The sequence below is a fragment of the Lithobates pipiens genome, unplaced genomic scaffold, assembly GCF_037356315.1.
Source record: "Lithobates pipiens isolate NorthernLeopardFrog02 unplaced genomic scaffold, aLitPip1_a1.2 Scaffold_22, whole genome shotgun sequence".
Taxonomy (NCBI): domain Eukaryota; kingdom Metazoa; phylum Chordata; class Amphibia; order Anura; family Ranidae; genus Lithobates; species Lithobates pipiens.
The window spans coordinates 331,486,118-331,511,035 of NW_027507784.1; the positions used below are offsets into that span (position 1 = coordinate 331,486,118).

The window sequence follows — 24,918 nt, forward strand, 5'->3', positions numbered from 1 at the left end:
GTTTGACCATCCTTCTAGAGGCAAGGCACTGATGTTGGACAAGAAGTCCTGCCTTGCAGCCTCTAATTCAACCCAAAGGTGTTCTATCGTGTTGAGATCAGGACTCTGTGCAGGCCAAGTTCCTCCACCCCAAACTCGCTCATCCACGTCTTTATGGACTTTGCTTTGTGCACTGGTGTGCAGTCATGTTGGAACAGGAAGGAACCATCCCCGAACTGAAATTGTCCAAAATGTCTTGGTATGCTGATGTCTTAAAGTGGTTGTAAATCCACAAACCCCCCCCCCAAATAAAAAAAAAAAAATGCAAGACAAAAGCATAATGAGCTAGTAGCATGCATAGCATACTAGCTCATTATGAAATAATTACCTTAGAGTGAAGCCCCCCGCAGCAGCCCCAGCACACTGCTCTAGCCGGTGACATGTCTCCCAGAGTTATTTCCGGGTAGCACCGGCTCTGGTGCTGTGAATGGCTGGAGCCGCGATGACGTCACTCCCGCACAAGAGCCGTCGGTAACAGCACATCAGCTGAAGAAACAGCACGCTCGGTCCGTTTCTTCAGTGCACATGTGCGGATGTTGTCGACACATGCTCATACAGTGGATATCTAGTAATCCATGCAGGTATAGGAGATATCCACGGTACCTACAGGTAAGGCTTATTATAGGCTTACCTGTAGTCAAAAGTGGTCTGTAAGGGTTTACCAACCACCTTAAGAGTTCCCTTCACTGGAAATAAGGGGCCAAACCCAACCCCTGAAAAACAACCCCCCACACCATAATCCCCCCTCCACCAAATGATTTGGACCAGTGCACAAAGCAAGGGCCATAAAGACATGGATGAGCGAGTTTGAGGTGGAGGAACTTGAGTGGCCTGCACAGAGTCCTGACCTCAACCCGATAGAACACCTTTGGGATGATTTAGAGTGGAGAACGTAAGCCAGGCCTTCTCGTCCACATGAGTGCCTGACCTCACAAATGCGCTTCTGGAAGAATGATCAAACATTCCCATAGACACACTCCTAAACCTTGTGGACGGCCTTCCCAGAAGAGTTGAAGCTGTTATAGCTGCAAAGGGCGGAGCCAACTCAATATTGAACCCTATGGACTAAGACTGGGATGTCATTAAAATTCATGTATGTGTAAAGGCAGGCGTCCCAATACTTTGGACAATATAGTGTATATATATATATATATATATATATATATATATATATATATATATATACACACACACTGTATATGTGCCCCTTATTTATAGAAGACCGCCCATATATAGAGGGTTAAGCATACAGTATATATAAAGAGGAACCGATTATATATCTATACATATAATTTTAGATTTTATATATATATATATATATATATATATATATATATATATATATATATAAATAATTTTTTTTTTCTTTGCACCAGCTTTGACATTGCAGCCAATACACAGATTATGATGATGCTGTTTCAGAGGTGCCTCCTCCATCCGCTGCACCACTGTCTGCACCATTATTGATATTTCTGCATCAGCTCCGGCAGCTACATGTAGACTCAGCAGTCAGACCGGCATCGGGGGAGCAATCAGCATCTCTGCCGTCCGTCCGGTATGGATGAAGCATTAAACTTGGAAGGGACGGGCCTCTCACGTGAGGTCCTGGGGGAGAGCGATGGATCATCGCTGCTCAATGCAACTTCAGAGCTAATATTGGTTGCAGGTCAAAGGTCGCCCGGCTGACGGCATCGTGTTCAGCCCGATCCGTGTCACAGGGACAGGTGCTAAATGACTAAAGTAAAAAGGACGGAAGCCGATTTTCATGTCAGCACCTAATACACAGATCGCTTTTCTCATTGTATGGTGCTATTAGAGAGACGGGGGGTGGGGGGGGGGGCATTCATCTAAGTGAGGCTCCACCAGAGGGTCAGAGGAGCTGTGCATTCCATTTTCCGCATGCGTTGTTCAGATGAAGCGTTAGTAGTCGATACATTTTTTCAAATCCCCGTTATAGAAGTGTTCTTAATTTTGGGCATTAACCACTTGCCTACCGGGCACTTCCACCCCCTTCCTGCCCAGGACAATTTTCAGCTTTCAGCGCTCTCACACTTTGAACGACAATTGCGCGGTCGTGCTACACTGTACCCAAACACATTTTACATCATTTTCTTCACACAAATAGAGCGTTCTTTTGGTGGTATTTAATCACTGCTGGGTTTTTAATTTTTTACAAAAAAAAAAAAAAGACCAAAAATTTATAAAAAAAATAAAAAAAAAATGTTTACTTTTTTTCTGTCAGTGGACTTTGTAACTAAGTAATTTTTTCGCCTTCACTGATATGTGCTGAACTGGTGGGCATTGATGAGGTGGCACTGATGAGGAGGCACTAATAGGCCGCACTTATGGGCATTGATGAGCACTGATTAGGTGGCACTGTTAGGTGGCACTGATGGGCACTAATAGGCGGCACTGGTGGGCGCTGATAGGTGGCACTGGTGGGCGCTGATAGGTGGCACTGGTGGGCGCTGATAGGTGGCACTGGTGGGCGCTGATAGGTGGCACTGATTGGCATCGCTAATGGGCATTGATTGGTGCCACTGGTGGGCACTGATAGGCAACAGAGATAGGCGGTACTGATGGGCAGCACTGACTGGCATCGTTAATGGGCACTGATTGGTGGCATTGGTGGGCACTGATTGTTGACACTGTATTGCAATATTGTAATCAGTGCCCTGATTACATCCCTAGATGACCCCCTGTAAGGAGATGCTGCTGATCGGCTCGCCTCTCCCCACCCTCTGTCAGTTTGAGGCGAGGAGCGCCGATTACCGCCACTTCCTTGTTTACATGTGACTGGCTGTGATTGGACACAGCCGATCACATGGTTAAACAGCCGCGAACGCGGCTCTTTACAGAGATCGGGGTCGTGCCACGTCCTAGCAAAAGCGGGCGTTCTGGGATGCCGTCATTGGATGGTGGGCGGGCGGCAGCCAGTTAAGGGATTGATTTATTAAAGGCAAATAGGATGTGCACTTTGAAAAGTGCAGTTGCCCTCTGCAAGAGCAGGCAAGGGCAGTATAGGGAAAGGCTAGGGCAGTATAGGGGCAGGGTAGAGCAGTATATAGATAGGCTAATGCAGTATAGGGGCAGGCTAGGGCAGTATAGGGGCAGGCTAGAGCAGCATATGGGGCAGGCTAGGGCAGCATATGGGGCAGGCTAGGGCAGCATATGGGGCAGGCTAGGGCAGCATATGGGGCAGGCTAGGGCAGCATATGTGGCAGGCTAGGGCAGCATATGGGGCAGGCTAGGGCAGCATATGGGGCAGGCTAGGGCAGCATATGGGGCAGGATAGGGCAGCATATGGGGCAGGATAGGGCAGCATATGGGGCAGGCTAGGGCAGTATAGGGGCAGGCTAGGGCAGTATAGGGGCAGGCTAGGGCAGTATAGGGGCAGGCTAGGGCAGTATATGGACAGGCTAGGGGAGTATATGGACAGGCTAGGGGAGTATATGGACAGGCTAGGGGAGTATATGGACAGGCTAGGGGAGTATATGGACAGGCTAGGGGAGTATATGGACAGGCTAGTCTTGGGTCCAGTGGTCTACCAACACGTCCTTTGTCTTACATACACTTGCAAAGGTTTCAGGAGGTACTAAAGTCAAACCCTAACCTATTAAACTGACTCTACCTTTAAAGGCTTCATCCAAATCTTCTTTTCCAAACACAATCCCAAGATCATGGATGGCACACGTGTGAAACTGCACCCGAAATATGACATCTCGCGTCGGGCTGCGAAACTTCTTGTGGTAACACTTCAGCTGTAGAAACAAGAATAGGGACACATTTAAAGGTTTCCTAAGGATGCTCAATACGCACTGGGAGTATCCTGTATGAAAACAATGTCTTCAGATACTCGGGGACTGAGAATGGAGAGTGTGTGAAGTGTCCCCTTATAGGAACCACGTAGAGTCTACCTTTCCTGCTCCCATGACACACCAGGAATACGAAAGGAAGAAGCTCATTGGTTTCTAGAAACTAGAGCTGATCCTGGATTTCGGGATTTTAGATTCAAAGCATATCTGACAAATTTGGTGGTTTGGATTTCCAAAAGGCTTCTAGGAGAAAGGGAACAATGGCCGCTCCAATGGCTTATGCCATATACAGTATCTGCTTCTACTGTTTGCTGACACTCAGTGCTATCAGGACCTATCCATATCTTTGTGTTAGTGCTACCAGAACTTCCCATTTTTAGTATTTACAATCATACCTTAGCATTAGTGCTACCAGTATCTAGTACCTACCCATATTTTTGTGTTAGTGCTACCATAACATAACATATCTTCGTATTCTACCCATATCTTTGTGTTAGTGCTACCAGAACCTACCGTAGCTTAGTTTTGTACCCATATCTTCGTGTTACTGCTACCAGGACCCACCATATTTTAGTATTCCACCCATATCCTCATGTTAGTGCTACTAGAACCCACCAGGTCTTAATATTCTACTCATATCTTCGTGTTAGTGCTACCAGGGCCCACCATATCTTTGTAGTCCACCCATATCTTAGCATTAGTGCTACCAGGAGGACCCAACATATCTTAGTAATGCACCTATATATTCGTGTTAGTGCTACCAGGATCCACCAAAACATAATTTTAAACCCATACCCTAGAATTAGTGCTACCAGAATCCACCATATCTTAGTTTTCCACCAACACCTTAGCATTATTGCTACCAGGACCCACCATATTTTAGTAATCCACCCATATATGCTTAATAGTGCTACCAGGACCTATCATAGATTAGTATTCCACCCATACCTTAGCATTAGCGTTCCCAGGACCTACCATATCTTAGTAATCCACCCATATATTCGTGTTAGTGCTACCAGGACCCACCATATCTTAATATGTGACCCATACCTTAGCATTAGTGCTACCAGGATCTACCAGATCTTAGTTTTTGACCCATATCTTTGTGTTAGTGCTACCAGGATGCATCAAATCTTAGTTTTCCACCCATACCTTAGCATTAGTGCTACCGCAAGCCCCCATATCTTTGTAATCAGCCCATATCTTTGTGTTAGTACTACCAGAACCCACCATATCCTGGTTTTCAAAATATACCTTAATATTATTGCTACCAGGACCCAACATACTGTATCTTAGTAAGCCATCCATACCTTCATGTTAATGCTACCAGGACCCACCATATCTTAGTATACAGCCAATATCTTTGTGTTAATGCTACCAGGGCCCACCATATATTCGTAGGCCACCCATATCTTAGCATTAGTGCTACCAGGAGGACCCAACATATCTTAGTAAAGCACCTATATCTTCGTGTTAGTGCTACCAGGATTCACCAAAACAGTTTTCAACGTAGTTTTCAACCCATATCCTAGAATTAGTGCTACCAGAATCCACCATATGTTAGTTTTCCACCGATACCTTAGCATTATTGCTACCAGGACCCACCATATTTTAGTAATCCACCCATATATGCTTAATAGTGCTACCAGGACCCATCATAGATTAGTATTCCACCCCTACCTTAGCATTAGCGTTCCCAGGAGCTACCATATCTTGGTAATCCACCCATATCTTCGTGTTAGTGCTACCAGGACCCACCATATCTTAATATGTGACCCATATCTTAGCATTAGTGATAACAGGATCTAACATATCTTAGTTTGTGACCCATATCTTTGTGTTAGTGCTACCAGGATGCATCAGATCTTAGTTTTCCACCCATTCCTTAGCATTAGTGCTACCGGGAGCCACCATATCTTTGTAATCAGCCCATATCTTTGTGTTAGTACTACCAGAACTCACCATATCTTTGTTTTCGAAATATACCTTAATATTAGTGCTACCATGACCCAACATATCTTAGTAAGCCATCCATACCTTTGTGTTAATGCTACCAGGACCCACCATATCTTAGTATACGGCCAATATCTTTGTGTTAATGCTACCAGGACCCACCATATCTTAGTATACCCACCATATCTTAGTATACGGCCAATATCTTTGTGTTAATGCTACCAGGACCCACCATATCTTAGTATACCCACCATATCTTAGTATACGGCCAATATCTTTGTGTTAATGCTACCGGGACCCACCATATCTTAGTATACGGCCAATATCTTTGTGTTAATGCTACCAGGACCCACCATATCTTAGTATACCCACCATATCTTAGTATACGGCCAATATCTTTGTGTTAATGCTACCAGGACCCACCATATCTTAGTATACCCACCATATCTTAGTATACGGCCAATATCTTTGTGTTAATGCTACCAGGACCCACCATATCTTAGTATACCCACCATATCTTAGCAAACGGCCAATATCTTTGTGTTAATGCTACCAGGACCCACCATTTCTTAGTATTTCCAGTATAATTTTTACAGGAAGTATCTCAGTGTGTTTCTTTGTCCCATCACCTCATTATGCACAATTTTGTAGCATTTGCTGTTTTGTAATACAACTTTATGGAGTCTGGTTAGGATTTCCAGTTCCAGTTTGGCCGAAACCACAACTATTTTAAAGCCACTCATTTTTTTTTAAGATCTTTAACAAGCTCGCTAAATATCGAATTGTATCAAAATGTGAAGACGGAGAAAATAGATTATCATCTTACCAGGATGTCGCCCTTCAGTAGCAGCCCCGGTTCTATGGTGATGCAGATGCTGGTCTGGCTGTCTCCCTGCACGTTGCTGAAGAGGACAGAAAAATTCTGTTACAATGTAACACAATCCAATGTGATCCTTATCTGGTCAATCCCTACTCTACTGTGCAAAATGCCCACCTATTCGTAGCATACAATGATGGAAATGTAGTGCCAATAGAAATAAACTGAGCTGCAGAGAGCGCCAGATCCAGGTCTGGTCACTAGCCTGCACTATGGAAATGGAAGCATGTCTGTGCTTAAATAATAAAATACTGTAGCTTACATATAATATTCTATGGCTGGAGAAGGATCACTTTGATGCAATTGGCCAGATTAAACATGCTGTATGATGCAATTTATGCATCATACAGCATGTATGCAAACGTTTTATGCAAACGTTTGTTAGACGTATCAAAGGGTGCATAGCGGTGTGCATTGGATTCATTGCGAATTTTGAGCATTAATGTGTGCTTATGCCCCTTGAGCGCAGGCATCCTCTCAGTTCTATAGCAAGGGGTTAGGCCCTCTGTCAGGTTTTTATTGCTGAGGAAAGTGGAAAACTAGCGATGGACCCCGATATTTTTATCTTAAAGCATTGATGTTGGTGTAAACAATCTAGTTCCTGGTCAGGCATCTTCTACACTCCAGAGGGTCTCCACACTCTCCTTGGCTTGTAGTGTAAAGCAACGAGAATTGAAATTGAAGTGCCACACCATGCCAAGAGATCCAGATACAACTTTATTCCATTAAAAGTAGCCAATGCGTTTCGGGGGACCAAGCACCCCCTAGCCCTGATGAAGGGGACACTGGAACCCCCAAAATATAGCTACGTTTTTGATTGTACTCCTGACTTGGAATAAAGTTGTATCTGTACCGCTTAGCAGTGGTGTGGCGCTTCAAGTTCAATTCAGGTTTTTATTGCCGTTTTCCTGCTTGGGAGGTTTACCCCTCTCTTTGTCCCATGACCACTTGTGTTTCTGTGGCTATTTTGGTGATTTTTTTATAGCATAGACAGATATGGAAGAACGTTTTAGTTACATACGTTGTTTTTGGAAGCTAGGCTTCCCCTATTCATATGTTAATGAACTTGTTGGACTGGTTTGTGAGCTTGGGACAGGAAGTGATGCTAAAGGAAGTAGGGAGAGGGGAATAAGGACTTGCGTGTGTGCTCAAGACAAAGGAGTAGGACTGGAAGATCTGTGAGTAGGAAGGAGCAGTAAGAAGACTACATTACCAGAAAAACCCAAGTCAAATAGCTGTTTAGTATACTTAACGCATACAATGTCCTTAATAATTTTCTGGGAAGGATGGAGAGTTTTGGGCATGCGTATATTGTATGCGTATTTTGTAATACTCTGTAGGTCATGTATTGTTTTCCTAAAATGTTTACTCAGTTTGTGTAGGGACAGCATGTTTGTTTAGTAAAGCAAACATCAATACACTACAGAGGTTCTTGTGCTTCCTTGCTTTTACTGCAAAGAACCTTAAAAGATGCAAAGCAAGACACCACTGTCCCTAAAACAGAGGAAACCCAACATTTACAGTACAGTTCACTAGAAAAGAAAGTAAGGGGAAAGCTTCCACCAGGGCCGTCTTTAATATTGATTGGGCCCTGGGCAAACATTTTCTTGCCCCCCCCCCCCCCCCCCCTGTTTGGGTAACAACTATTTAAAAAAGGAAATTTTTCTCACTTTGGAAAGCATCCCACTCACTTCCTGTTGTGTCTCCAGGACAGGATATGGAAGGAAATCTTTACAAAGTTTTTTTTTTTCTGACTGCTGCTGATATTCTACAGCATGCTGAAACACAGAAGACCCGATGACTGGTTGTGGAAAATTTCAAGAACAAGACAAGATGGCTGATGGGACGCTAGATGCGTTTACTTAGGACACCTCCTAGGCTGGAGGTCGCAGGGGACGCAGAGGGAGAGGAAAGCAGCAGGAAGTGAAAGGGGGGTGGGGCGTGGGAAAGAATGTTCGAATGCTGTAAACAAACCAAATATGTGGGAACCAGCAAGAAGGCTGAACGTTACGAAACTAAATAAAGTATTGAAAGCTAAAAATAGAACGCTGAAAAATAAATAAGAAAGTGGAGGGATCAGTCTAGGTTGGGAATGAGGAAAATACACAGTTGGGGACAATAAAACATAAGGAAATCATTCATTAGATTTTGATCGTGACACCTGACAGAAAGAGGACAGGACCCCCATACAGCAAGGGCAGGCAACCTGGAGTCCTCCAGCTGTCGTGGAACTACATTTCCCATGAGGCATTGCAAGGCTGGCGGTTACAATTACTCCCAGAGGCATGATGGGACTTGTAGTTCTGCAACAGCTGGAGGGCCCCAGATTGCCTACCCCTGCCATAGAGGATATTAGCAGAACATTGTACAAGGTAGAAGTGTGTCTACCGCCCTCTAGTGGCAACAAAACAAGTTGTCACTTTCCTGTTAAAAAAAAAAAAAAAAACTTTACGCCAGCTAAAAATAATTTCATGCAGAGATGTGAACTGATTTCTGGATACCAGTCATAAATAATTGACTGTGACTACTGGAGACAGCTTGGCCACAGTTCTGAAGGTGCCAATGGAGAATTCCAAGGACAAGACAGCGACAAGTATAGTATATGGACGTTAAGACCCACCTGCACTAATATATATATATATACACACACACACATATACATAATATTATATATATATATATATATATATATATATATATATATATATATATATATATATATATATATATATATATATATATATGCACACATATACATATACATACACACACACACACACACAACTCTTCGATGCTTTGCACCATTGCTGATGACAGCTGAAGTGTAAACAAAACAGTTGCCGGTGTCCTACCATATAAGGTCCCCCATCGGATAGTGTCCGCTGTGTACTGTGCATGCGCAGTACACAGCTCACACAGATTCCGAAAATACCCGAAGATGAACGCCGCGAGTCCAGGTTCTATCCCCACCATCCAAGTGGACATAGAGTTGGAACATAAAAGAGCCGAGCGCAGCGAGCCCGAAGCGTGGCGAGCGAAGCTCGCCCGCAAGGGGCCCTCTAATTTTCCCAACCCTATGTCCACTTGGAGGGTGGGGCTACCACCTCCACTCACGGCGCAGGCACCGTTCATCTTCGGAGATTTTCCGAAGCTTCGTCTGCTCCGTACTGCGCATGCGCAGTATGGGGCGGACACTATATGATGGCAGGACACTATCTGCCAGAACACCGGCTGGTATTGGTACTGGCAAGTGCTTAAAAAAAAAAAAAGTAACAGTGCTCATAAAAAAAAAAAAAATTGGTAGAGATGCATCCCTAATAAAAGAACATCATATTATGCTGGATGACCAGCCCATTTTTTTTTTTTTTTTACGATTTGGCACTGCGTCACTTTAACTGACAATTGCGCGGTTGTGCGACATTGTACCCTAACAAAATTGACATCCTTTTTTCCCCACAAATAGAGATTTCTTTTGGTGGTATTTGATTGCCTCTGCGGTTTTTATTTTTTGCGCTATAAACAAAAAAAAAAAAAAGCGACAATTAAAAAAAATATATATATATATATATATATATATATATATATTTTGTACTTTTTGCTATAATAAATATCCCCATTTTTTTATTTTAAAACAAATTTTTTCCTAGTTTAGGCTGAAATTTTTTTTGTTTATTCCTACATATTTTTTGTAAGAAAAAAAAAAAAATCCCAATAAACGCATGTTGATTGGTTTGCGCAAAAGTTATAGCGTCAACAAAATAGGGGTTAGATTTATAGCATTTTTATTATTTATTTTTTTACTAGTAATGACAGCGATCTGTATTTTTTTTTTTTATCAGGGCTGCGACATTATGGCGGGCACATCGGACAATTTTGACACGTTTTTGGGACCATTGGCATTTATACAGCGATCAGTGTTATAAAAATGCACTGATTACTGTAAAAATGTCACTGGCAGTGAAGGAGTTAACACTGGGGGGGCGATCAAGGGGTTAAATGTGTTCCCTAGTGCGTGTTTCTAACTGTAGGGGGGAGGGGAGGCCACAGCGCCTAGAGGCGATTCAGTTCGCATTGTACGCTATACAAGTATTTCATTCATTCATTCATTCAGGGGACTGACTAGAGGAAGTGACGAGTCGTGATTCCTATCTAATAGCAACACACGATCTGTCACTCCTCACAGAACAGAACACGGATTTGCGTGTTTACACACACACACGTCCCTGTTCTATCTCTCGTGCTCGCAATCGCTCGTGGGTGTCGGTCATCGCAACCGGCGACCATGAGCACCAGCACCCCCGCTGTGCAGCGTGTGCACCTGCTATCCCGATCCCGCGAGGCGACGTATAGCTACAACAGTTCGCAGGATTGTCCCGACCTGCCACAGTAAAATGACGCCGGTTGGTCAGCAAGTGGTAAAAGCCTAAAAAGCATCTTATGCGATCATCAGACTAATCACCCCTCCGGATCCTCCAAGTTTTATTAGTATAGCACACACTTGGTCCACAGTACCAAGCCCTGATGAAGGGGGGTGAAACGTGTTGGCTTTTATGACACAATTACCTGAACAACATTAAAATCTGAACTTTTTTACTTTCTGTTTTTGGCATTTTCCTGCTTGCATACCCAAGTCCCAACACGATCAAAAGAGATGACCCTTGGCCACCACTCCTGTGGGCGCTGAGAATCCTTCCCTCTACAATGCTTTATAACTCACCGAGAAAACCTACCTCTAGGGAACTTTTGATTATGTCCTCGATACAGATAGTCCTTCACTTCCTGCTTGGAGAAACCATCGTCACCATGACCGGAAGTGAGGGGAAATCACTCCAAAAAAAAAGTCCCTGATAGCAGTAAAAACCTGGCAGGGGTTGTAATCTCCCCCCCACTCTATCCAGAACTATAAAGAAACATTTTGGCTGCACATACACCTTGGAGGAAGATTTACTAAAACTGGAGCAGCTGTGCCTGGGAGCCAATCAACTTCTAGCTTCAGCTTGTTCACTTAACCACTTCTGGACCGCCGAACGCCAATATACTTCCTTCGTTTTGAGGACAGAGATCGCTGTTATGGCAGCAGCCAGCTGCCATAACCCCGGTATTCATGTGGTCGGCCGGCGGTCCGCTACAAGATAAAAGTGGTCTCTGCGGCGGATTCGCCGCAAGATCACTTTTATCTATGGCGGGAGAGGGCCCTCCCCTCCCACCGTGCTCCGGTGCCCTCAGCCGCTCACCATAGCCGTTGGCAATGGTGGAGACGATTCGGTCCTTCTGCTACCTGGGCATGAAGACTAGTGAAGGGAAGATGGCCCCCCCACCCGTCTCTAGGAAGTTGCAGGGCGGAAGCCCCGTCAAAACGTCACTTCTGCCCATAGCTCTTAAAGGGCCATTTTTTTAAATAATTTTTTTTAATGTAATTTATTTATTTTTTTATCGCATTTTAGTGTAAATACAAGATGTGAGGTCTTTTTCACCTCCAGATCTCATATTTCAGAGGTCCTGTAATGCTTTTTTTCTATTACATGGGATGTTGTAATCTTGTAATAGGAATAAAAATTAAATTTTTTTATTATTAAATTTAAATGAAATTAAAATTTTGAAAAAAAAAAAAAAATAAAAAAAAAAAAAAAAGGTAAAATAAATAAGAAAAAAAAAAAAAAGTTAAACCGTGCCACGTCCCGCCGAGCTTGCGTGCAGAAGCCAACACATACCTGAGTAACGCCCGCATATGAAAACGGTATTCAAACCAATCATGTGAAGTATCGCCGCGATCGGTAGAGCGAGAGCAATAATTCTAGCCCTAGATCCCCTCTGTAACTCAAAACATGCAATCTGTAGAATTTTTTAAGCCTTGGCCTATGGAGATTTTTAAGGGTAAAAGTTTGTCGCCATTCCACGAGCGGGGCGCACTTTTGAAGCGTGACATGTTGGGTATCAATTTACTCGACGTAACATTATCTTTCACAATATAAAGAAAAAATATTGGGATAACTTTACTGTTGTCTTATTTTTTAATTCAAAAAAGTGAATTTTTTTTTCCCCCCAAAAAAAGTGCGCTTGTAATACTGCTGCGCAAATACGGTGTGACAGAAAGTATTGCAATGACTGCCATTTTATTCTCTAGGGTGTTATAAAAAAAAAAATTATAATGTTTGGGGGTTCTAAGTAATTTTGTAGCAAAAAAAATGTTTTTAACTTGTAAACAGCACATCTAAAAAAAGAGGCTCTGCCCTTAAGTGGTTAAGCTTACACAAAAAAACCTGGAAGCTCCCCCTTAGGCCCCCTTTCACACTTTTGCGACCCGAAAGTCGCGTAATTTTACCAAGATTTTTTTTTTTTTATGTGACTTGAAGCAATGCCTGTGTAATCTATGGACCTCAAGTCGCATCAAAGTTGGACCAAAAGTAGTGCCGGGACTACTTTGAAGTTGCACAGATATGAACGGCACTCATTGGAAGTCATGGAGTAGGCGACTTGTCATGCGACTTTGCCGTCCCAAGGGGCCTAATGAAATGTTTGCTTATATCTGTTCAAAATTAAAGGCCAAATTCGATTTCTACTTCGACCGTGCCTCTACACACACCCCCCCTCCCCCCCCAGCCCACACCATCCCCCACCCCCGCCTCCTTTCACTCATACACTTATGAAAAGAATAAAATCTTACTATATTCCAGACGTATAGACAGGCTGCATAGATTGATAGATCTTCAGAAACGGGCGACAACCTGCGGGGGGTGGCAGAGAAGACAAGGTGAGAGATCACCGGACTTTGATATTTCGATTGTCAGCTCCTCAGCGCAAAGCCTTGAATGCTTAAACAACTTGCATGACTAGATACAAAGAAAGAAAATATTTTGCCCACGCGGTTTATATATAAAAAAAAAAAAAAATTGTTCTGCGAATTTCTCAAGTGAATAATCCCAGTAATCCGTCCAACAAATATATTACTTCCCAATATTATTGGCTCCATCTAGTGGCCATAATGTGGTATTTTCATGACTGGGGTCGATAGTACTTGGTGGTGTGGCTCCAGAGCCGAGGCGCACAGCAGGGTTTGCCAACCGCCAGTAAATTTACTGACAGTTTGTAAAAATCTGTGATTTTTTTTTTTTAATACAACTGCCAGTAAATATCAGGGGCTGATCATTTATTGCTGTGTTTTAAGTGTAAATCAAGCAAATGACTTTGTTCTAGGTATTGTCAGTGTTTCCATATCAGGTTTATACTGTTCAAATATTCACTGTGTTAGTTTTCAGTAGGAGTTCCGTAATTTCTCAGGTTGACAGTAAAAAAATAAAATAAAAAAAATAAAATCTGCTCCGCCCGTAAATTTTGAATGTTTTGTCAGTAAAAAATGCCCATGTGCCCAGGTGTGCCCGCTCGGCAAGACAGCCCTGCTCTCAACTCGCCCCTTGTAGCCAAGTTTTCAATCCATGTCAACGGACCATACCCATACATACACACCCTAGTGTAAAGGGCTGGGCACACCTATGGTATCATCTAGGGCAGCCATTCCCAACCAGGGTTCCTCCAGAGGTTGCTAGGGGTTCCTTGAGCTGTGGCTGATGAACCACCTTTTTGCTGGTGCCTACAGAGTTCAGGGTTCAACATCCCTTAGCAGAGCCAGCAGCATGACACCAAATATCTTTTTAGCTGCCTTTAAGGCCGGATTCACACCACTGCGATGCGGGAACGCCGCAAATCCGCGGCGTTTTCCCGCATCGCATTACTCCCGCCGGTGTACTGTCACATTTTGCTGCCTATCACAGGATGCTGCGGAAGTGACGTTGCCGCCAGAAATTGCGTACTGCGCATGCGCGATGCGTTCCAAACACTCGCGCCGTGCGTTCCAACATAGTTTCGGCAATACAGTTAAGCGAAACCATCACATAATGTTACGGAAGTGATGTTACACACAACACAAACACTGGGCCGTACGTTACAACACTAATACTTCCCTTGTTACCTAGTAGGTTTTGCATTGCTGGGACTTGTAGTGCCTATCCTGAGCTACATGCTTCAATGTTTAGTGTCCTCATCCTTATCCCCATGCTTCAATGTTCAGTGTCATCCTTATCCCCGAGCTTCAATGTTCAGTGTCCTCATCCCTATCCCCGAGCTTCAATGTTCAGTGTCCTCATCCTTATCCCCGAGCTTCAATGTTCAGTGTCCTCATCCTTATCCCCGAGCTTCAATGTTCAGTGTCCTCATCCTTATCCCCGAGCTTCAATGTTCAGTGTCCTCATCCCTATCCCCATGCTTCAATGTTCAGTGTCCTCATCCTTATCCCCGAGCTTCAATGTTCAGTGTCCTCATCCCTATCCCCCTGCTTCAATGTTCAGTGTCCTCATCCTTATCCCCATGCTTCAATGTTCAGTGTCCTCATGGAAGCAGGGGGATAAGGATGAGGACACTGAACATTCAAGCTTGCGGATAGGGATGAGGACACTGAACATTGAAGCTCGGGGATAAGGATGAGGACACTGAACATTGAAGCACGGGGATAAGGATGAGTACACTGAACATTGAAGCACACTGAACATTGAAGCAGGGGGATAGGGATGAGGACACTGAACATTGAAGCTCGGGGATAGGGATGAGGACACTGAACATTGAAGCTCGGGGATAGGGATGAGGACACTGAACATTGAAGCTCGGGGATAGGGATGAGGACACTGAACATTGAAGCTCGGGGGTAAGGATGAGGACACTGAACATTGAAGCATGGGGATAGGGATGAGGACACTGAACATTGAAGCTCGGGGATAAGGATGAGGACACTGAACATTGAAGCTCGGGGATAAGGATGAGGACACTGAACATTGAAGCTTGGGGATAAGGATGACACTGAACATTGAAGCATGTAGCTCAGGATAGGCACTACAAGTCCCAGCAATGCAAAACCTACTAGGTAACAAGGGAAGTATTAGTGTAGTAATGCACGGCCCAGTGTTTGTGTTGTGTGTAACATCACTTCCGTAACATTATGTGATGGTTTCGCTTAACTGTATTGCCGAAACTATGTTGGAACGCACGGCGCGAGTGTTTGGAACGCATCGCGCATGCGCAGTACGCAATTTCTGGCGGCAACGTCACTTCCGCAGCATCCTGTGATAGGCAGCAAAATGTGACACTACACCGGCAGTTCACACTGCCCTATGCGGACGGCTGGGAGTGTCAATGATATGTTAATGACACCCCCAGATCCGTCCGCATATCGCAGTGCGATCTGCCGACTCGCACAGGAATCGGATCGCATGGTGTGAACCCCCATGCGATCCGATTCTGTTGCGGACCAAAAAAAGGGTCCCGTGCGAGTTTGCTGCGGAAGCGATGCGAATTCAGCCATACTATCTGTATGGCTGAACTCGCATCGCTACGGAGATCGGATGTGATTTGCGGTGCGAATCACATCCGGATCTCCCCCCGCAGCGGTGTGAACCCAGCCTAAGGGTGGCATTCTGAGCACCATTTTACGGGGAACATTCTTCCTATTGACCACCAGTATAAGGAACATTGTTCCTATTGACCCCTAATGAATGACCCCTAATGAATTGGTTTTAGAAGGGTTCCTCTAGACCTGAACATTATTTTGGGGCTTCCTCTAGGGCTAAAAGGTTGAGAAAGCCTGGTCTAGGGGGTTCTAATAAAAAGGTTTCTGGTTGGAGATATACAGAGAGGATTAGGATGGAGACGTTTGTTCTTGGTGGACGACGTGACTTACCTCCTTTGGACTCGAAGTTCGGAATGCCGTGCATGATGACGTGGTGGAGGAACAAGGGCTTGTTATTCATCTTAATGGCACCGGACAGCAAGCCGCTGAAATAATGGATATACCTGAGGAGACCGGAAAGGAAGACAAACCACGTCAGTGCGACACAAGATGCTGGCTAAATCCACAGGGCTCGACAGGTAAACATTTAAACAACAGACAAAAAAAAAGGTCCTATGCATCGCACATCACTGCAAGACCCCGCAGACATGTGAAAGCCTCAGACCGGACTCCGTCTAACGTGTTTCACTCCACCCCCAGAGCTTAATTATGATCCCCAGGATTAAGCTCGGGGGCATGACGAAACGCATTAGCGGAGCCCGGGCTGAGGCTGTCCTTTCCCATATCCGTGGGGTCTTGCAGTGATGTGCAATGCATAGGACCTTTTTATTTGTCTGTTGTATCATTAGAGCTGGGGTGAGCTCGGTCCTTGCCAACGCTCCCAGGAGAGGACCCAGCTAGAGCCTTGAGCGGCACCCGCTATTCGTTCTCTGGTCACAGGTAAAATTTGAATATGGGAACTATTGTAGATTTGTCCATCCAGTTCTTGAAATTTCCACAGTTTCGCTGTACAGCACAGACCGTATTTTTTTTTTCTCTGCTGCAGTTCAGTAACACTTAGACCCCTTTCACACTGGGGCGTTTTTCAGGCGTTTTTCATGCGCTTTAGCGTTAAAAAAAGCGCCTGAAAGAAGCTGCAACTGCAATCCCAATGTAAAAGCCCGAGTGCTTTCACACCAAGATCCCTTTCACACTGGGGCATCTTTCAGGCGCGTTAGCGTTAAAAAAAGCGCCTGAAAGAAGCTGCATCTGTGCTTTCACACTGAGGCGCTGCGCTGGCAGAGCGTCAAAAAAAAGTCCTGCAAGCAGCTTCTTTGCAGCGCTTTTGGAGCGGTGAAAACAACGCTCCTAAAAACGCCCCTTCCCATTGAAATCAATGGGAAGCGCTTGTAAAACGCCCGAAAAACGCCTGAAAAACACTATTGGCAGCAGCGTTTTGTGGGCGCTTTTAACCCTTTATTTGGCCACTAGCAGGGGTTAAAAGCGCCCAATTAACGCTCAAAAAACGCTGGTAAAGTGCTGCTAATTTAAGCGGCGCTTTACGAGCGTTTTTCGGGCGCTGACATTTCAAATTGGGACTGCAGATGAGGCTTCTTTCAAGCACTTTACAGGCGCTTTTTTTAACGCTAAAGCGCTTGAAAAACGCCTGAAAAACGCCCCAGTGTGAAAGGGGTCTTATAGGTCTTGCGCCCCCTCCCAGCTTGTGATTGGACAGTGAAAAGAGAAGCAGCAGACTGATAAGCTTACATCTTTGTCACTGGGGTCTGCTCCTTGCACTGCAGCACAACTCACTGTGCTGCTTCTCCCTCCCCCAGCCTGAGCTCTGCTGTAGAGAAATGCAAGAAGCTGATGCCAGGTCTAGGCATGTTCACTGCCGAAAAATGTGTTTTGTTTTATTCTTTTTTGTTTCGTTTTTATTTGGGTCATTAGTTATGAATGAAATTCGAAAACCCGATGATTCGAAAATTTGAAATTTTGAAAATTCAAAAATTGCAAAATCCAAAATCTGAAAATTCACAATTCGGAAATCCGAAATAATAACAATTAATTATTACATTATAAGTATTGGAATTTCCTTTTAAGTTTGGCTGTTAGTGAACATAACGAATACAAATTTATCCAAAGTTGCGAATTATCTAAAATAACAAATGCCGCATCTAAACGAATGGAACGTAACAAATAATAATATAAAGTTTTTATTAATATTTTACATTCTATTTGTTTAGAGGAGGCATTTATTATTTTGGATAATTTGTAACTTGATATAAATTTGTATTTGTTATGTTCACTAACAGCCAGATTAGAAAGGAAATTCCAATACCTATAATTTAATAGTTAGTAATAGTTATTATTATTATTAGTTTGTTATTTAGAATTTTTTGGGGTTTTGGATTTTTGCTCTTATTTTCGGATTTTTGTTCTTTTGAATTTTCTTTCTTATTTTCGGAATTTCAAATTTTCGAATTTTGAATTTCCGGATTTTCGACTTTTGAATTTCCTGATTTTACGACTTTTGAATTTCCTGATTTTACGACTTTTGAATTTCCTGATTTTACGACTTTTGAATTTCCGGATTTTACGACTTTTGAATTTCCGGATTTTACGACTTTTGAATTTCCGGATTTTACGACTTTTGAATTTCCGGATTTTCGACTTTTGGATTTCCGGATTTTCGACTTTTGGATTTCCGGATTTTCGACTTTTGAATTTCCGGATTTTCGACTTTTGAATTTCCGGATTTTCGACTTTTGAATTTCCGGATTTTCGCATTTAAGATTTTTTTGGATTTTTGAATTTCCGAATTTTAGTTTTTGGAAAAATCCGTTAAATTAGTTTTCATTAATACCAATATTTCCGAATTAAGAAATTAGTCGAATTTCATCAAACAATGAATTAAAAACAAATTGCACATGTCTAGCCAGGTCATGTACACCGCTTGCTCCTTAACTTCTTTGTCTCCCACGTAACGCATATTGTGCGGCAACAAAGAGGGGGCGGGCTTTAATACTCACACAATTTGGAAATCCGAAATAATAACAATTAATTATTACATTATAGGTATTGGAATTTCCTTTCAAGTTTGGCTGTTAGTGAACGTAACAAATACGAATTTATCCAAAGTTGCGAATTATCCGAAAATGACAAATGCCGCACCTAAACGAATGGAACGTAACAAATAATAATAGAACGTTTTTATAAATATTTTACATTCTATTCGTTTAGATGCGGCACTCATTATTTCGGATAATTTGTAACTTCAGATAAATTCGTATTTGTTATGTTAACAGCCAAATTTGAAAGGAAATGCCTATAATTTAATAGTTAGTAATAGTTATTATTATTATTATTATTAGTTTGTTATTATTTAGAATTTTTTGGGGTTTTTGGATTTTTGTTCTTATTTTCGGATTTTTGTGCTTTTTAATTTTCATTCTTATTTTCGGATTTTCGAATTTTGAATTTCCGGATTTTCGCATTTCGAATTTCCAGATTTTTGAATTTCAGATTTTTTTTTGGGGGATTTTTGAATTTCCGAATTTTCATTTTTGGAAAAATCCGTTAAATGGGTTTTCATTAATGCCAATATTTCCGAATTAAAAAATTGGTTGAATTTTGTAAAAAAAAAATGAATTAAAAACAAATTGCACATGTCTAGCCAGGTCACGTACGCCGCTTGCTCCTTAACTTCTTTGTCTCCCACGTAACGCATATGGTGCAGTGACAAACAGGGGGCGGGCTTTAACACTCACACATATGCGCCAATGGGAGGCGGAGCTTGCTGTGCTGAGAGTGTGCGCTCCAAGCTCTCCGTCTCTACTAATGATCGAGAGGTGGCAGGACCGGTTCCTGATCATCTGACCACCGTTACAGCCCAATCACAGATTGGCCGGTCCTTCCCGTCCCCCTGGGGGGGGGGGGCGTAAAGACTATTAAAGGGGACGCAATGGAGCTTGGTGGGAAGGAGATAAAGATCTATTCACAAATACAGAGCTGTATTCAGTTGTGGTTTTCTTTTTTCTTCTATCTGCTCGGGGGTCACCTTTTATCAACTTTGTTTTCTCATTTTTAATCATAATGACAACAGAAACTACCCAAATCACCCCGATCAAAAGTCTGCATTCTCTGAAAAACGGCCAAGAAATCAGAAATTCTGCCAGGGTATGTAAACTTATGAGCACAACTGTATAATTTACTGATTATATTACTGAGATGTAATCTAGAGGACTGCAGGCCTTCACTTTGAAATATTGATTTATCCAACAATACAGGTTTCGGCGCATTTCGGCTGAGAACAAGGATTATAGGAAAACTTTTATAGAACGCTGCCCTCTTCTGGCCATGTTTAATCACACATCACAAACAAGATTTAAAGGGAATTGCAGTCTTTGTAAAGTGTTTGCATGTTTTAGATAGGACTGTGATCAGTTCATGACAACAATGTATCCATGTCCCATCAGCTTTTTACATTTGCTAATTACATAACAAAGAATTGCAATGCAGTTCCTCCTTCTTTTGGAGTGCAGCGCAGTGATGGTGTCACCCCCCCCCCCCCCTTTTTATACAGCACTACAACAAAAGATAATTGTGTCAGCAGAAGGAACTTGAACTTCTGTCTTCTTTATAAATTGGTACCAGGCATTGAGATGTATGTTTTAATCCATTGTCCAAGTCAAGTTCCTCCACCCCAAACTCGCTCATCCATGACTCTTCTGGGAAGGCCGTCCACAAGGTTTAGGAGGGTGTCTATGGGAATGCTTGACCATTCCTCCAGAAGCGCATTTGTGAGGTCAGGCACTGATGTTGGACGAGAGGGCCTGGCACGCAGTCTCTGCTTTAATTAATCCCGAAGGTCAGGACTCTGTGCAGGCCAGTCAAGTTCCTCCACCCCAAACTCGCTCATCCATGTCTTTATGGACCTTGCTTTGTGCACTGGTTGTGCAGTCATGTTGGAACAGGAAGGGACCGTCCCCAAACTGTTCCCACACATTTGGGAGCATGAAATTGTCCAAAATGTCTTGGTGTGCCGACGCCTTAAGAGTTCCCTTCACTGGAACTAAGGAGACCAAGCCCAACCCCCTGAAGTACAACCCCCCCCCCCCACACCATAATCCCCCTCCACCAAATGATTGGGACCAGTTCATAAAGCAAGGTCTATAAAGACACGGATGAGAGCTTGGACCTTGCTTTGTGCACTGGTCCCAATCATTTGGTGGAGGGGGGATTATGGTGTGGGGTTGTTGTTCAGGGGTTGGGTTTGGCCCCTTAGTTCCAGTGAAGGGAACTCTTAAGGCATCAGCATACCAAGACATTTTGGACAATTTCATGCTCCCAACTTTGTGGGAACAGTTTGGGGACGACCCCTTCCTCTTCCAACATGGCTGCGCAACCAGTGCATAAAGCAAGGTCCATAAAGACATGGATGAGAGAGTTTGGGGTGGAGGAACTTGACTGGCCTGCACAGAGTCCTGACCGCAACCCGATAGAACAACTTTGGGATGAATTAGAGTGGAGACTGCGAGCCAGGCCTTCTCATCCAACATCAGCGTGTGACCTCACAAATACGCTTCTGGAAGAATGGTCAAACATTCCCATAGACACCCTCCTAAACCTTGTGGACGGCCTTCCCAGAGGAGTTGAAGCTGTTATAGATGCAAAGCGTGGGCCAACTCACCCTACAGACTAAGACTGGGGATGCCGTTAAAGTACATGTGAGTGTAAAGACAGGTGTCCCAATACTTTTGACAATATAGCGTATGTGCATCAAAGAGAAAAGATCTGGCACTAGCAGTGTGATCGACACCCCTAGGAGAGGGGACAAAGGATGAACATTTTGCTCCTTCTAAGCACAGAAGTACTGACCGCTTCTGAGACGGCTGTGCGACCGGAAGAACCTTGTCTTCATAGAAGCGCCTCATTGCAAACCTGTCCAGAGCCTGATCTGCACTGTGGAGAAAGAAAGAGAAAATTAAAAGTGATTTCACATGGGGGGGGGGGGGGAACCTTCCAGGATTGGAGAACTATTATGCTAAGTGCAGGTTGGCATTTCACATAAAAACAAAGACCTCGATTCATCAATTTTCAAAAACACGTATGGCATGCTAAAGTGGCCCCTCAATCAATGCTGTATGTCAGTTTAGCATGCCTTAAGTGCTCCGGCAGGTTTGATGAATGGTGGCTAAACTCTCTATTTTGCTACACAGCACTGTAAGCATAACGATCATCCTGAAGAGAATACTATGGAAGTCATGCTGGGGTCACATGATCGGGGGGCTGCTGACATCACAACCATAATGGTGGCACCCAGCAGTAGTGTCGGGGGGGGGAGGGGTGTTTGGAGGTCTATAGAAGGGAAAATATGTTACCTGCACACATAATATACCGGGGAGACCTAATGGATGATCTGGTGATGAGGGTCACTTTAAGCAGGGCCGGGACAAGGGGTGGGCAGGAGGGAAGGCTGCCCCGGGCACTGTGTTATCATATGAGGGGGGGGGGGCAGGGTTTAAGAATTGTTTTGGCAGAGGAAATTTGGGGAGGTGTGTTGGAGCAGTGATTTGGGGGGATGGATGAAGGGGGATTTGTTTTAGGTGGGGGGGGGGGGATTTGGGAGGTTTGTGCCAGAAAAGGTAATATAGTAGGAAAGGGATTTATGCTAGTAGAGATGATTTGTGTGTGGGGGGGGGGGGGTATTTGCGCTATGAGGGGGGTGTTTGGAGTGGAGGGAGAAGATTTGTGCTCTGAGGGGAAATTTGAGGGGTAGATGATTTGTGCTAGGTGGGGGAAGTTTTTTTGAGGGGGGGGGGGTATGTTCTGGGGGCATGTGTGGAGAGAGAGGATTTGATCTGGGGGAGATGGGGGGGGGATTTTGTCCCAGGAGAGGGGATTTCACCAGGGGAGTGGATTTATACTGTGAGGAGGGGAGATTTATGCTTAGGGGGAACATGCAGGTTGAGGCTTGATTTTTTTTTGGGGGGGGTGGGAATTTATGCTAGTAGGGATGATTGGGGGGGTATTTGCATTACGAGGGGGGATTTGGAGTGGAGGGAGGAGATTTGTGCTCTGAGGGGAAATGTGAGGGGTAGAGGATTTGTGCTGGTGGGGGGAAGTTTTTTTTGTGTGTGTGTGTGTGTGTGTGGGGGGGGGGGGGGGGGGGGTTGCCAAGATTTGCAATGGTTTGTGCCAGTAGGGAGAATTTCAGCAGGGGTGGTATGTTCTGGCAGCATGTGTGAGACAGAGGATATAAGCTGGGGGGATGGGGGAAGCAAAGATTTGTGCCAGGAGGGGGAATTTCAGCAGGGGGGTGGATTTTTACTGGGGGGAGGGGAGATTTATGTTTAGGGGGAACATCCAGGTTGATGCTTGATTTTTTTGGGCGGGGGTGTATGCTAATAGGGATGATCGGGGGGGGGGGGGAGATTTGGAGTAGAGGGAGATTTGTGCTCTGAGGGGAAATGTGAGGGGTAGAGGATTTGTGCTAGGTGGGGGAAGTTTTTTTTGTGGAGGGGGGTTTGCCAAGATTTGCAAAGGTTTGTGCCAGTAGGGAGAATTTCAGCAGGGGGGGTGCATTTTTACTGGGAGGAGGGGAGATTTATGTTTAGGGGAAACATCCAGGTTGATGCATGATTTTTTTTTTGGGGGGGGTGGTGTATGCTAGCAGGGATGATCGGGGGGTATTTGCGATACGAGGGGGGGATTTGGAGTGGAGGGAGAAGATTTGTGCTCTGAGGGGAAATGTGAGGGGTAGAGTATTTATGCTAGGCGAGGGAAAAAAAATTTGTTTCCGGGGCGGGGGGGGGGGGGGGGGGGGTTGGGGGTTTGTGCTGAGGGCATGTGTGGAGAAAGAAAATTGGAGCTGGGGGAGATGGGGGAGGCAAAGATTTGTGCTAGGAGGGGGAATTTCAGCAGGGGGGTGTATTTTTATTGGGGGGGATTTAGTCTTAGGGGGAACATGCAGGTTGATGCTTGATTTTTTTTGGAGGGGGGATTTTTGCTAGTAGGGATGATTTGGGGGGCAGGGGGGTATTAGCACTATGAGAGGGGTATATGGAGTGGAGGGAGAAGATTTGTGCTCTGAGGGAAAATTTGAGGTGTAGCGGATTTGTGCTAAGTGGGGGAAGTTTTTTGTGCAGGGGGGGGCATGTGTGGAGAGAGAGGATTTGAGCTGGGGGGGGGGTCGAAGATTTATGTTGATTTACTAAAACTGGGGAGTGCAAAATCTGGTGCAGCTCGGCATAGTAACCAATCAGCTTCCAGGTTTTATTGTCAAAGCTTCACTGAACAAGCTGAAGTCAGAAGCCGATTGGTTATCATGCACAGCTACAAAAGATTTTGCACAGTTTTAATAAATCAAACCCAGTGTGTGTTATTTTATCTCACTATGATCGCCCTCTAGTGGCTAATCTACAAACAAGTATTTCTAATTCTATACTAAAAACGTGGAAACACAAGCTTGTAAAAATGTGCGCCATCTCAAAAAATGACTTCAAGCTAAACTTGGTATTAATGAATCAAGATACCGACCAATGAAAATACACAAATTTCTTCCCTTTAACCCCCTAGCGCCGGCTGTACGCAAATATGCGGCATCTCGGCGCCTGGTCCTTAGTGCTGAGGGGGCTGCAGATTTGTGTGAATTGCTGCCTATACACCTGTGCGCGCTCACAACACAGGCACCGCAACACAGTATTTTCTAACCACGCGTCCGCCGCGACAGCGGTCCCGTTATGTTAAGCCGTGCCTCCCGGCGTCGTAAAACCTCTTAAAGGGCCGGTGTTCTGCCGTATGGTGTTCTGCCGTATGGTGTTCTGCCGTATGGTGTTCTGCCGTATGGTGTTCTGCCGTATGGTGTTCTGCCGTATGGTGTTCTGCCGTATAGTGTCCGGCCATCAAATAGTGTCCGC

General features: G+C 44.2%; 1 protein-coding gene across 1 annotated transcript in view; it reads right to left on the minus strand.

The window, feature by feature from the left end:
• The window catches only part of TNS1 (tensin 1), a gene marked incomplete in the record, with an annotated part of 696,726 nt that overhangs the window by 177,236 nt on the left and 494,572 nt on the right, over positions 1-24,918 (minus strand). Inside the window, 5 exon segments of the mRNA XM_077449641.1 lie at positions 3,671-3,800; positions 6,634-6,709; positions 13,349-13,409; positions 16,409-16,521; positions 21,878-21,961. Of these exon segments, the coding sequence (XP_077305767.1) occupies positions 3,671-3,800; positions 6,634-6,709; positions 13,349-13,409; positions 16,409-16,521; positions 21,878-21,961 (464 nt within the window).